This window comes from Aphelocoma coerulescens, chromosome 4A, assembly GCF_041296385.1.
Source record: "Aphelocoma coerulescens isolate FSJ_1873_10779 chromosome 4A, UR_Acoe_1.0, whole genome shotgun sequence".
In the NCBI taxonomy this organism is placed as follows: Eukaryota; Metazoa; Chordata; class Aves; order Passeriformes; family Corvidae; genus Aphelocoma; species Aphelocoma coerulescens.
Genome location: NC_091018.1, coordinates 7488664 through 7501814, shown reverse-complemented (window position 1 = coordinate 7501814; position 13151 = coordinate 7488664). Strand labels below are relative to the sequence as shown.

At 47.4% G+C, this 13151-nt stretch overlaps 1 protein-coding gene across 12 annotated transcripts in view; it reads right to left on the bottom strand.

The window, feature by feature from the left end:
* The window catches only part of GPC3 (glypican 3), a 166412-nt gene that overhangs the window by 56132 nt on the left and 97129 nt on the right, over positions 1-13151 (bottom strand). For all 12 annotated transcript variants that reach the window (XR_011150905.1, XR_011150906.1, XR_011150908.1 and 9 more), the window contains exons 4-5: positions 7273-7406; positions 4380-4505 (exon numbers count right to left, since the gene is read on the bottom strand). Coding sequence is in view for 8 of the 12 variants with exons in the window: in XM_069015178.1 (XP_068871279.1) it covers positions 4380-4505; positions 7273-7406 (260 nt within the window). In the remaining 4 variants the exon portion in view is untranslated. The remainder of the gene's footprint in view (positions 1-4379; positions 4506-7272; positions 7407-13151) is intronic.

Here is a 13151-nt window from a genome sequence, read left to right as displayed (position 1 = left end):
GTCATTCTATTCAGAACAGCTGGAAAAGAATATACTCATGTAAGCAGATTATTAAACTCTGAGAATCTAGATTTTAATAGGCTTTTAGTATTAAATGCTGCAAAACCCTGATACTATATATGAAGTTCAAATCACCTTTGAGATTCCAACGCTGAGCTCCCATAGAAACTGAGGGGAGTTTGACATCTCAACACCTACTTGACTTAATCTGAATTACTCAGTCAGTACTTCAGTGATAAGAACTGACCTCTGTTTTTTCTCGAATTTGGATGGAAATAAGGATAAGAGAGGCTGGACAACATTTCACCACCGAACACCACCAGCAGGAGGTCTGGTGAGAGGATGGGGCATGAAGACAGAGGAAAGGAGAGGCATCACAGAAACCCTCACTTAGGCAGGTTTAAGCTGTTGCACACCCACCCTGCCTACATGTCTGTCTCAGGGAAGTGCCTGGAACTGAGCCCAGGAAAGCTGCAAAGAGGCACACAGGGATGCACAGAGACAGAGGAAGATCCAGCAGGTCTGGTCCCCAGCTACCACAAACACCCAAGCACTGTGACCCCTCAACAAGTTCTTTGTAAGTGGTGGAATGTGCCACTTGTGGCTTTTGCTATGAACCTTTGTGGCATCCCATAAAAGCACAGTGTGTTTTTGCACACTCTGAGAAGTGTGAAAAGCAGGAATGTGTTGCCTTTTCTTTTTTCTTCCCACTTCAGCTTATGTTCTTCAACCACGCAAAATCACAGCAAAAGACACGATGCACTGTTCTGCATTACAGAAAAATCAACCTTTCTTGTGTGGTTTCCACTGTTTGCAAGCAGTTGTTTCAAGGCACCATGTCCTAAATCCACAATAGGGATGACAATCAAACTATTAACCCACAGATCAAACTTCAGGAAGGAGGATGAATTCTTGCCATTAGATGGTCCAACGTGGAAAAGCAAATGATCACAAAGGATCAAAAAGTAAGACTCAGTAAAAAAAAGAGGGATTAAAAGCAGGATAAAATACCCTAGCCAGCTGCATTGCACTGGAGCCCCAAACATGCCACCTTCAGTCAGGGCAGAGGGGCTTAAGAGCAAGGAGGAAACAGAGGATGGTGCAAGGCTCAAATTGGGAAGTGAGACCCAGTGGAAAGATGTTGAGCACATCCAGTCCATGGGGAGGAGGGACACTCTCACTGCCTGTGGATAACAAAGCACTGGGATAAACAGGACAGAGTAAATACTGAGCCCGAACAACCACAGGAGGAGGATTGCAGAGTGCAGAAGGGACTGTTTGCATTAAATAACAGGATGCACATTGTTGGTATTATCAAGTACTTGAGTCCACTGGCAAGGGATGTTTAGTTGCTATTCCAGGTTTGATGTGTTATAGGAAAAGGACTTAGAATAACTAACAGATTTTGTCATGACAGGGAGGTCTGGAAATGGATAAATCAGTAGGGCTCTTTTCTAACTTAATGAACACTCAGGTATTACATTAGAAATGCAAGAGGTAAATAGCCACAATCCCTACAAGAACACAATTAAATCCTAGACATGCTCATACAGATGGTCACACTGACCTCACAGACACAACAATGCTCAAACAGTTTTATCCATTGCCCACACACAGCACCATAGAAACACATGGAAGCATAGAATCTACCGAAGCATCGCTCTGCCCAGGTCTTCACCTGATCAGCAGATTCAGCAGGAGCTTTCTAGTTTATCCAGGAACCCAGGGATTGCTTATGCCCTGCTGCATTGTCTCTCCAACAGATACCAGGGTTGAAGTCACTCATGAGGGCCAGGGCTTGTGAATGGGAGGCTGCTTGTGTCTGTCTATAAAGGGCCTCATCCACCCAGTCTTCCAGGTCACATGGCCTGAAGCAGAGCTAGACTGCAACATCACCTGTCTCTGCTTTCCCTTTAATCCTAACCCAAAAGCTCTTGGTCAGATCCTCATCCATCCCCAGGTAGAACTCCAGGCACTCCAGCTGGTCACTGACATAGGCACCCCATCCTTGTCTCCCCTGCTTGTCCTTTCAAAGAGGACCATCCTTCCATGCCAAAACTCCAGCCACAGGAACCATCCCACCATGTCTCCACCATCCTTCTTTCTGGCAGCCACCACATATGTGGGACAAGTACCAGGACAGCATCCTGATATTAATACCAGATATTCAAACCACACCAAATTTCTTGCAAAAAGTGGCAAGATGGAGTCTGATAACCAACAAACACACACCAACCCAGCAGGAGCATAGAATTGCTCCAGTACATAATGCACATTCTCAGAGCAACTTGAGTAAGAGCTGCTACACCATGAACTGCTTGGCTCCCTCTTGGGGAAAACACTGAAATAAAGGAACTAGCAGCTCGGGGTACTCAAGTACCCTTACCTTAAATGCTCCTGATTTTCAGGAATCCTCCCAGACACTCTGAAAGAGATGCCAAGCTGGGAAGTCCAACCACATGAAGCAGCCTGTGTAGAGATCATTTTAACTACATGTTTGCTTCTATTTGAAACATTCTGCGAATGGGTCGTGGGAGAAGAGAACCGTTGACCATTATCTTAGCTCAGCTTTATTTAGCTGAGGTCTCCCCGCTCACAGCAAAAATCTCTAATATCTGCCTGCAAGGGAACTGTCACTAATATTTTATAGGAGCTCAGAGGTGGCGACAGAGGGGGCAAGGAGAGGAGTGCAAAAGCATACGTTCTTCAAGCACAGTAGAGGATTTAATCCTTAACTCAACAGCCAGTGGCTGAAATCTTGGTGCCCCCTTCATTCACACAGACTTTATCCTCTCCCTGCCTTGCCCCCCCGCATGCCATGGCATCTGTGTGACCTGCTATATGGTGTCACCACCACCACAACATTGCAGCAGGGACCCAGGGGGACATCTCTGCCTATGACAGCCCCCTGGTATTCTCAGCAGAAAGCTGAAGGCCATCTATCACCTGAGTCATGTTTAATCTGCAGATAGCTTTCAACTTACATTTGCAGGAGGATCTGGACTCAGCACTCTTCCATTGCTACCACTTCAACCAGCTGTGGCATCAGCAGGACCTGGACCAGGGCCACTGGCTGTGACCCCAGTGAACTGTCATAAGCTAACACCTCACCCTCGGTACCCCTCTCCAGAGCTGCAGTGTTTATAGCCCTGCTTTAAAAGTTTTAATTATCTATCAGTGAGACAATACTGAAATAATATTTTTCTTCCCAATTGAACTTCTCAGTTAGGCATGGAAACTCAAGATTTTCCAGAAATAAGTGCCAATAGAGGACACATTTTTCCTTAGGCAACATAAGTACATTTTACTAAGCATGTGATCTTAGATGTTGAGTCATTTTTTTTCAAAATAGAGTTTGATGCTATTTTGGTCTATTCAGTGTTTCAGGTCAGTATTGCAAGTACAGGCTAATTACCACCTGAAGTTACTGATCAAGAAGTCATAATTAATATCTCAACATTTCACCACTTCCTGATTTTACTTTTACTTCTTCCTTTATGCAAACTACTTAATAGCAAAGGATGCTTTGCAAAGTAGGGTGATTAGAGGAGATTTATGTAATTATAAAAAATATTTCCAAGTTCTACTTCCACATTATTTAACATTCCCAAGAGGCATTTTTTGCAAGAAAAATCTCCATTTCTATTAACACTTCCTTCTTCTTTATGGTATGAATCCTGCATGTACCTGTCTCTGTTAACCTCAATTACCACCAGTATATCCTCCAAAAGGGCAAGTGGGGCAGGGCAAAGTAGCCATAGCACAAGCTGGACCTTAGTGGGAATGGCTCCATCCAGAGATGACAGCCAAGACTTGGTGGTGGGAAGGTGGTCAGATGACAGCAGTGGCACCACCAGAGTTCAGTGGTTTTCACTTCCTCCAGCTGAGAGCCATAGCAAGGAGAAATTCAACAAGGGAGTCTTCCTTGACTGTCACTGGATGGGGCAGGGGATGCCAACCACAGTGTCCTGCTACCACTGCATGAAGCCTGGCTGGAGACATCCCCACCCCATGCAATGCTTGGGGGCAATGCCCTTACTGCTGTTCCAGAGGAGCCATCCCTAGACTGTGGTGCACTCTCCCATGGGAACAGGGCTGTGTCAAGCTGCTTCTGTGTTCCTGTCTCTGGCCCACCCTGACCAAATCCCATCACGGATGCAGAGTTTTCACTAAGTAGAAAACTCAGTGGAGGACAGCACACAACCACTTCTATCTGTGCAGATCTTGCACGTCCATCTGAGCTGCAGCGCAGCTGGACGCTTGCTCTGCACAAGGCCCTTAAGGGAGCAAGTCATGTCCTGGTCACAGACTGCTCCTGTGCTGGTTAACAAAAGATAAACAGTACTGGGTAGAGGGAGGGCAAGGGAGATGTGATTCACCTCTCCACGACTTCTTGTCCGTTCCAGCAAAGGGTGTCATTCTGGACAGCAGAGCTGTGGTTGCAGATGTACTCTGGCAAGGTGCTGTAAAAACTGCTATGGGACTTCAGTTTTGCAATCAGTTCCCTGGAAGAAAGGGAGGGAAAAGGGTGCTCAGCTAAAAGGAGAATACGAGGTTGGTGCATTTCAACCAGTGAAGCTAGTCACACAAACACAACATTAAAGCAGCTAGGTGGAAAAAAAGCATGAAACATCAGTTTTATTTCTGACCCCAAGTAGTTTTTTGTGGTTTTCCTTGATGTTATTCAGTCAAAAGCTGAACGAATGTTTCCCACGGCAAAACTGCTGGTGATGGGGAGGGATGTAGGGGCAGCAGAACCTCAGCCCAACCATGCACAAGGCAAAAGCCAGACAGAGTCTCTGCACTCTCATAGTACCTAAGGAAAGGTGCCACTGGCTCAGGCCATGCATCTGTGGGGTACATCTGAGCAGCAAGGGCTTAGGCTGTAGCAACCCCTCTGCTTTGCAGAAGGCAACAGAGGCCCTTCAGGGGTTTTGTCTGGCTGACATTGGCCATCCAGCATTGCTGCAAGGGCAGGTGGCATTTTTGGTAGTAGACCAGAGCTGACACTCTCAGCACAGATTTGTACACATGGGTAAGGCTGTGGTTGATGTTGCACTCTCAAAAGTACACAATTTCAAGGGATGCACTGGGCTGGCCATGGAGTCACAGTCCACATTCAAAGGGGCAGGTTACACTCACCAAAATGGCTCTGTTGCAGGAAGGCAGGAGGAGCTGCAGGAGCTGCAGGAGCAGTGCTTTCACCACACAGAGGGATTGTGAATCAGGTTGCATCCCAACCCTATGCCCTCCCTTCTCAGCAACAAGGATCTCCAGCTGGTCACCTGCAGCAGTGGTCCAGAGGTACCAGGATACAGGTTGACCATGGGATCTCTGATGTTGCCAGAGAGGTGACAGAGGCTCTGGGAGGAGTGGGATGTGACATCCCCCCAGCCCAGGTCTGATCCCTCAGGGACATTCAGCAGCTGTCACCAGGGAATAGTGAGAGATTTAATTAGGTAAATAGCACCAAAAGTAAGGTAATATGAATAGCAGGGACTGGAGACAGTAAGACGGCCTCACAGTCGTCTTGTTTTATATCAGCACATTTCCCCCTATGGCAAGGGGTTATTTCTCAGCCTCCTTGCTCCCTGGGAGGGATGATGAGGAATTAGCACCTGGAGCAAGGAGCACTCCGAGAGGCATTCCCCAGGTGCTGTAGAGGGGGGTTGTCCATCCCTGCCAGCTGTGGGGAGCTGCCCTGCAATCTTAGGCAGTTTGATGTGCAGGGGGGTGCCCAGTTCCCTCTATCCCTCCTTGCTTTGGGATTCCATGGGGTTCCCTCTCCAGAACCCGCGACAGCCAGCTGGGGGCAGGCGACACAAGGAGAAGGCAGCCTGTGCTGTATGCTGCCTTTTCGCTGCCGAGGAGCCTGTTCCTGCCGTGGTGGGGCTGACACAGCCCTCGCAGGGAGAGCCGCAGCCCATGGATAAAGAGGGTCACTCAAGTCCTGCCTCAGACCACCACAGCACGTGCTGCCCAGGCATCGCATGCATCGACCTGTCTGTCGCTGCCATGCAAATGAACAAGGGTTTGTCTGATGAGTCAAGGCCCCTCCAAAGGGTGGGAATTTAACCACAGCCCCCTGCACAAATCAGACGTATGCTTCAGGCAGTCACCTCCTGCGTGAACCACTTCCTACATCCATCTCCTCCACTAGCCTAACAGTGGGGCAGAGGTCCAACCAACACCATTTGGAAAGCCAAAATGAGGAGACCTGGATCATCAGTTACGGCAAACCCCAATCAGGACAAGCCTCACTGCCCATGGCACTCAGCTCCTTACATCCTAGGCATTGCCCTGCTCCTCTTCCACAAACCCCAGTAGAGCTGGGGGGAACAGGCAGAAGGAAACTTTCCTGGGGAGCAGAGCTCCCTGCAGGGCAGGGAGGGGTAGGGAAAGGAGGAACTCCTCCATATCTGCAGGTATAAACCCATGTAATTCATCTCAGCAGATTTCATTAGACTTCAAAGTCTTCAAAGGACATCTCTGTCAGAGTCTGGGCTCTGTAACCTCCAACATGTTGAGACAACGGAGGAATGCAAGCCCTGGTGCTGTATCTCACGGGAACCGCATCAAGAATGTGGCCCTGTTAGTCTTCAGAGAGAAATCCACTCAACTTAGTCTACCTCCAGTTTAAAAAATTGCAAAGCTTGCTTGTTTCTCTTCCGCAGGGATTTTTCTTTTATTCCAGACAGAAGTAAAGGCACTGCGTATCTCTGGGTGCGCTTTCAGATCCAGAGGGGAGATGCTGCTCCCTGACACATCAGTGTGAGCCCACTTAATTACAGCTTCTACTTACATGGGGAAGGAAGCACGGGGTGCAGTGCCAGCAGTGGAGGCACCTGCTTCCTTTGAAAATACTCAGTAAAAGGCTGTTAACATCTCAGAATTACCATAAAACACTATACAAAAAGCATGAAATGCATTCCCCTTACCTACACACAGTGTAACATAAACAATTCAGGATGGAGTGACCATTTCTATCTATAACTACACTTGTGAGTATTTCAGGCACTATAGCAGTGCCCAAGAAAACCAGACAAGGCATTTGATGTATTAACCTGGGTGCACTAAGTGAGAAAACCCATGTAGACACCTCACTGCACTTCAGAGTCTGCCACAGAGCAGCTCTGATGATCAAAGCCAAAACCAGGTTTATGGGTAAGGGAAATAAGCAGCTTTTGCATCTGCTTCCACAGGTCCATTCCATACGGTGGCTGCTCCCGCATCCCATCCAGCAGGCACCACACTCAACCTGAGTATTCTCACCTCCTCCTGCTCGACAAAGTTTCTTCTTGCTCAATGTCAGTTACTTTCAGGACTTTCTTGTCAATGAAAAGGTCTTCTGGATAATTAGCTGATCGAATCTGCCTCTGCTGAGCATGGCCACATAACCGGCTGATCTGGAAAACACAAACAGCAGTGTGAGGAAGTGTTAGGACTGCAGGAAAACAGCTGAGATGCACACTGGCACCTGCACATGAGCTGCTTTCGTCCTGTCATCCCCATCTTGCTCATAGCTCAGCAAGCACCTGAAAGCAAACTGCTGTCCTAAGGATACAACCTGGCTTTTGTAAAATACCTGCCCCCTGGGAAGGAATGCAGGAAGCTTCAGGCAAAATGTCAGGGCACTGAAGTGCTCCTGTGGCTATCAAAACTCCTGAGCTGCAGGTGTGACAGGCAAATCTTCCTGTCAGGCTAAACTTAGGCTGACAGGAGGGGGCTTGAGATGTTCCCTGTTCCTTCCTTCCTGAATGCCACAGCATCTCAAGACTCGACACTCTACCTCTCTAGTCAGACTTCTAGGAAACACCTCCCCTCTGAAGGAAAATCCCAAGACCCTGGTTCTGCATCTTGAGGCAGCTCAGCATCTGCACAGAGTGCACTGCAGATCCCCAGGGATGAGCATCATACACATCACTACTAATTAAAAAACCCAGGACATAAAATACAGCAAGCATTGGGGCCACAGCCCAGTCATATCATGGGAGGCCCTGATGAACAGGGCTCTGCTAATGGCACAAATTAGCTCATTAGCTAATGATGATTCGGGAACTGGCTGCAGCAGCAAGGGAAGGAATCCAAAGCACCTCGTTAAAGCTCTCTCGCATGGCCGCTGTCCCGAGACTCACCCAGCAGCAGCCACTGCTGCAGTCCCTGCTGTAGATGGGTTTGCCACCATTTCCTTCTCTGGGAGACTACCAAGGGACATCTGTCCCCCTGTGGCAGCACTGCCACTGTGAAAGTCTCCTTTTGATCCACCCTGTGCTGCTCTGCAGGACTCATCCATGCTGGGTTGTGAAAGGAGCTTGGCTGATTGCTGGGAACATGAAGGCACCTCAGTTAACACCACCCTCACCTTCTCTGAGCCTCATCCCACCACCCACATCCAGGCTTGGGACCAACCACACACCCATGAAATGCCCACTTGTTGCAGCACCTCATTTATCTCCATGCCACACCAAATCAAGGCAATCAGCTAAATTCCCAGTTAGCTGCACACCAGAGGTTAAAAGCATACCCTTTGCCCAAAGCTACAAGCATCTGATGTGTAAAGAGAAAAGATTAATTCTGTTTTATTACATTCACATTTGGGTGGGCAAATAAATTAGTAATGTCACTTGTGTCATTATCAAGACCAGCACAGTTTGTTTGCACAGGCTGCCATACAACAAAGAGTAAAATAGAAACCTCCTGGGAGCTGGGCACTGCAGTTTCTGGTTCAGAGCACGGTGGGAAGACATGCTGCCACCGATCCTTCTGCACCTGCAGTTTCCTCTGCCAAAGCAGTTCCTCCTGCAGCTGCCAGGGGAGCGGTTTCTGCAGCATCTTATCTGGTTTTCCTCTTCTGTCTTCCTTTGGCTGTGTCTCCTCTCTGCCTTGCCAAAACCGAGTTTTGCAGAAGAATGTGTCAGCTCTACTGCCCTCCCTAAATTACTTGGCAGGCTTCAAAAACAGAGGGAAGAAGGGATTCAGAAAATGGACCACATTTTGGGCTGTTTTCTTTGCCTTTTAAGCTTTCCTTTAGCACTCATCCCTCTCATAACGTTTACAGGTAGTCCTCTGATGCAAACAGACAGGAACAGGAACAAATCACAGGACAGCGGGAAACCTGGAGAATGGCATTTGGGATCTGAGACCACCCCCAGCGCAGAATGGGTCCAGATGTCCCATTCTTTCTCTATACTGGCTGGTGCCACTGTCCCTGCAAAGGGCAGACCAGCAGGAGAGCACCAGGATGCTTAGGGGGTCTGTGGGCTTTTCCTCTGCCCAAGTCAGAGGTGAGACCTGCCATGAAACCTCCTCCAGGGAAACACAAGATACACAAAAGCTCCAGGACACTGGGTATAGAGGAAGCAATGCCACAAAGCAGCATCACTGTATCCACGCTCTGCATGGACACCTAAAGTGCAGGAGAGAAGTGGGGAAAGGTCGGATATTTTAAGCTGCCTTTTGTGATTACTCCCTTTGATTCTCCCCGGGTCTGTGAAAATTCCCCCATTCCCTTTCCAAAGCCCAGCTTTCAGCTGGCAAAACCTATCAAACCCTGAGAGAAGATCAAGTCCAGGATCAAGGCTTTTTCCCAAGGATGCAGAGAGGTGCTGAATGGGAGGGGAGGGTCAGAGTGACAACGCAAACAATGGCACCATCTGAGAGTGTGCTTCAAACGGCAAAGGGGCCCGGCAAACTGAGGCTGCTTCATCTCCCACCCAGCACTGGAGGGAGCTCAGCCCCTCTGCTACCAAGTCCTGCGCAGGAGCCGCGGCTCAGCTGCATCCTCACAGTCCCACACAGCATCTGGGTACCACAGGCTCCAAGATTCATAGAATCTGTAAGGCTGGAAAAGACCTCTACAGTCATTGAGTTCAACCCATTGATCATCAAGTCAGATCTCTGATCACTGAGTTCAGCCATCCCTTCCATGAGGGATGAAACCATGAACAGGATTGTGTTAGCTGTGACATGGGACAGCAGATGAAATCTTTATGGATAGAAGGATGCGCTGCTCAAACTTTCCACCAAGTTTTTACTTATTTATTCGAGCACCAACTAACCTTTTCAGAAAAAAAACCCCAACCCTGCAGCCCATATTGTGAAGTCACAGTGAAATGGTTATCACCTTTTAGTCAAACAAAAACCCAACTGAGATTTGAACTTAAAATAAAGTGAGCGAAAGTAGAAGGAACAGATTGCCTGCTCATTTGCAGGGGCGGCATTGTGTATACTTTTTTGGGGGAGGGAAGGATTTCACAAACCATCTGCCAAAGTCTGCTGGGCCACAAGCAGTCCTAGGACAACAGCTTAGAAATCCTATTTCAATCTTTCCCTCTTTTTGAGTCCGCACTGCAGGCTCAGGAGCACAGGAACACAGCTTCCCAGTCTCTTCCTAACCACTGCCATTTTAAAGCCAACTCCAAAAAGTAAAGAAAAATGCTACTGTAGGGCAGTCAGAGAAGGGACAGACACAAGCTCAGACCTTGAGGAGAAACAAGTGTGATGATTCAGCTCTCTAGGTATTGCTTGCTCTGACAGGAGCAAGGACAGTCAGCTCCCCAGCATGGTAGTGTGTCTACAAGAGAGAGAGCAAAAGGAAGGGAGCTTCTCTAATCCAGTGATTAGCAACAGTGTTTAATATGTGGTTTCCTCCCACCACACAAATATAAATGTGAAATTCAAAGCAAATCAACAGAGCAGAACCGCTGGATCTTCTCCTTGGGCTCCCCATGCTACCAGGTGGATTGTAAATATACACCAGTCCTTATCTTAAGTATAGTCAGTGCAAGAGCTGTGCCTTAATTCAGAATAGGCTGAAGTTTGACACATCAGGCCACAAAAAAATGACTAAGTAAATCAAATCCCAATGTGTTTTTTAGGCAACAGGAGTTACACCTTGTTTTTAAAAGAATCTGCCAGGCCACCAAAAAACTGCTGCAAGGGGACACCAGGCAAGAAAAATCATCCCAAAACCCAGAGTTTTTACAAACCCCCAAAGACACCAACACTGTAACAGCCAAAGCAAAATTTCCCTGCCCCAGCTCATTAACAAACTCACTAATTACCCGATTTAATTACCCTCCTCCATGCGAGTGTGACCCAGTTGACGAGAGGAACACTGCCTTCTGACAACCACTACTCCTCGCTCCATTTCTTTATTCCAGCCACAGGGAAATACCACATCCAGCTAGGGCAGAGCTCCTCGCCATGCCTAAGGCCGGCAGTCCCCACGCCCAATGGGAAGCAGCTGGCTCCCAACACCCGCGGGAGCTGCACGTCGTGTAATGGCTCTGCTTTAGAGGGAACATTGATTTGAGAGGAGCACAGGGACAAGGCTAATGGAGTAGCACTATCAGCCCACTTTAACACTTCTCCATTAATTTAAAATAAGAGGTGCCTGAGGACTGCAGGGAACCTGCGGCTGCATGGGAGCAATGCACTACAAGCAGCCAGGGACCAGATCCACCACCACGGCTGCTTCCAGCTGTGTTGATTGCATGGGTGTAAAGCACAGCACTGATCCACGTGGGTACCTGCCAGTCCACGGAAACTGTGATGGCTGGGGTTAATTATCAAAGAAATAGTGACCACAGTACCATGTTCTGTGCAAAGCATCACAGCCTCCGTGCAGCTGATGGAGGGCACCTCCAGCCTGGCTATGGCAGGATGGCATCGCTGACGCCTCTGAGGCTCCTGATGAACCCATTCTGCTGCCAAGGCACGAGGCAGTGTAGCCACACGGGGCAAAAACATCTTACCCTCCACATCAGCAAGGAAATGCAGGGGTAAAAGGATTGGAAAGCAGCACACTGAGATCCTCAGTGCCAACTTGAGCTTTGCTTTTAAGAGTAAGAACATTTTAAAGGTAATTTTCTAGATGATTTAGAAAAAAAAAAAAAAAACAAACAAAAACCCACACCATAAAAAAGGAGCTAATCAACTTCTCCTTGGACAAGAAGAGAGTGCATTAGACACTGCTGGATATCTGCTGCTGCCACTTCTCATTCAGCCCAGGAGCTCCACTCTGCTCTAAAGGAGAGTTTGCTGTATTTGACCTTCACTTAAACTTTACACAGAGTTTCCATTTGTCTTCCCTATGAACTCTTCTTCTTATAGATTCATTCTCCAGGAAGACACAGTATTTTTTTCCCCTCAAGGGGATGGCCTCATTTTTGAAGATTTCCTCCCACAATCTCCTTTGCTCTCTGGAGTTCACATAAGTCATTTTATACCAATTCGTGAGTCTCCTCTGGGAGAAGCCACACATTAAACTGAAAAGAGACTAACTATTATCATTGATTTGAACACAGCTTCTGAAAGGATGATTTGCTACAGTATGCACAGAACATCAAGAGACCACAGACATGCTGTCTTTGGAGGAACCAAGCGGTGCCCACTAAACCCCGAGCATCCTTCAGTGATGGAACCCAGTTTGACCAGTGAGGCTGAAAGCCTCAGTAAAGCAGCTGCTTGAATTGGTGCTTCTTCCCCCAATTCTTTTTAACAACCTGCTCCACTACACATCACAACTGTTATTAGCATTATAAAGATCACATTTGTGCCCCGTTTATCTTCAAAGTCACCATAAAAGCGAACCTGAAGTCTATTACTCAAGCACCGCTACAGAATTCCGCTTAATTAAATTCTAAAGGGCTTAAACCAAAAATATACATTGTGATGATGTGGGATAGAACATAAACTTTTTAATAGTAGTAACCAAGCACATTTACCATTTCTACAGGTGTAATAAAAATGCTAATATATGTTAATGTTTAGTCTGTGGTTAATGTTTTGTCTTGTTAATTTCCCCAGGGCTTTTATTACTGATTTAAATCTGCCACACTGCCCCAGCGATCGCATCGCCTTCCACAAAACGGCACCACCCACGCTCTCAAATGAATGCTGATTAACAGGAGTGGAGAAACATTTGGCAAGGACAAACACTCTTATTATATGCTTCTAATCATTATATACATTTTGTCAGGAATGATGGGAAAGAGACAATTCCCGGCTCCCTCACTCCACTCACAGCAGAAGAATGTGATTATGGGCATAAAAGTGAACTTACAAGCCTTTATTTTAGGAAGCACATCATTATTAGCTAAGTAATGATTGTTCTTCTGGTTCCAGGCACTCAAGCAGAAAGAACAAAC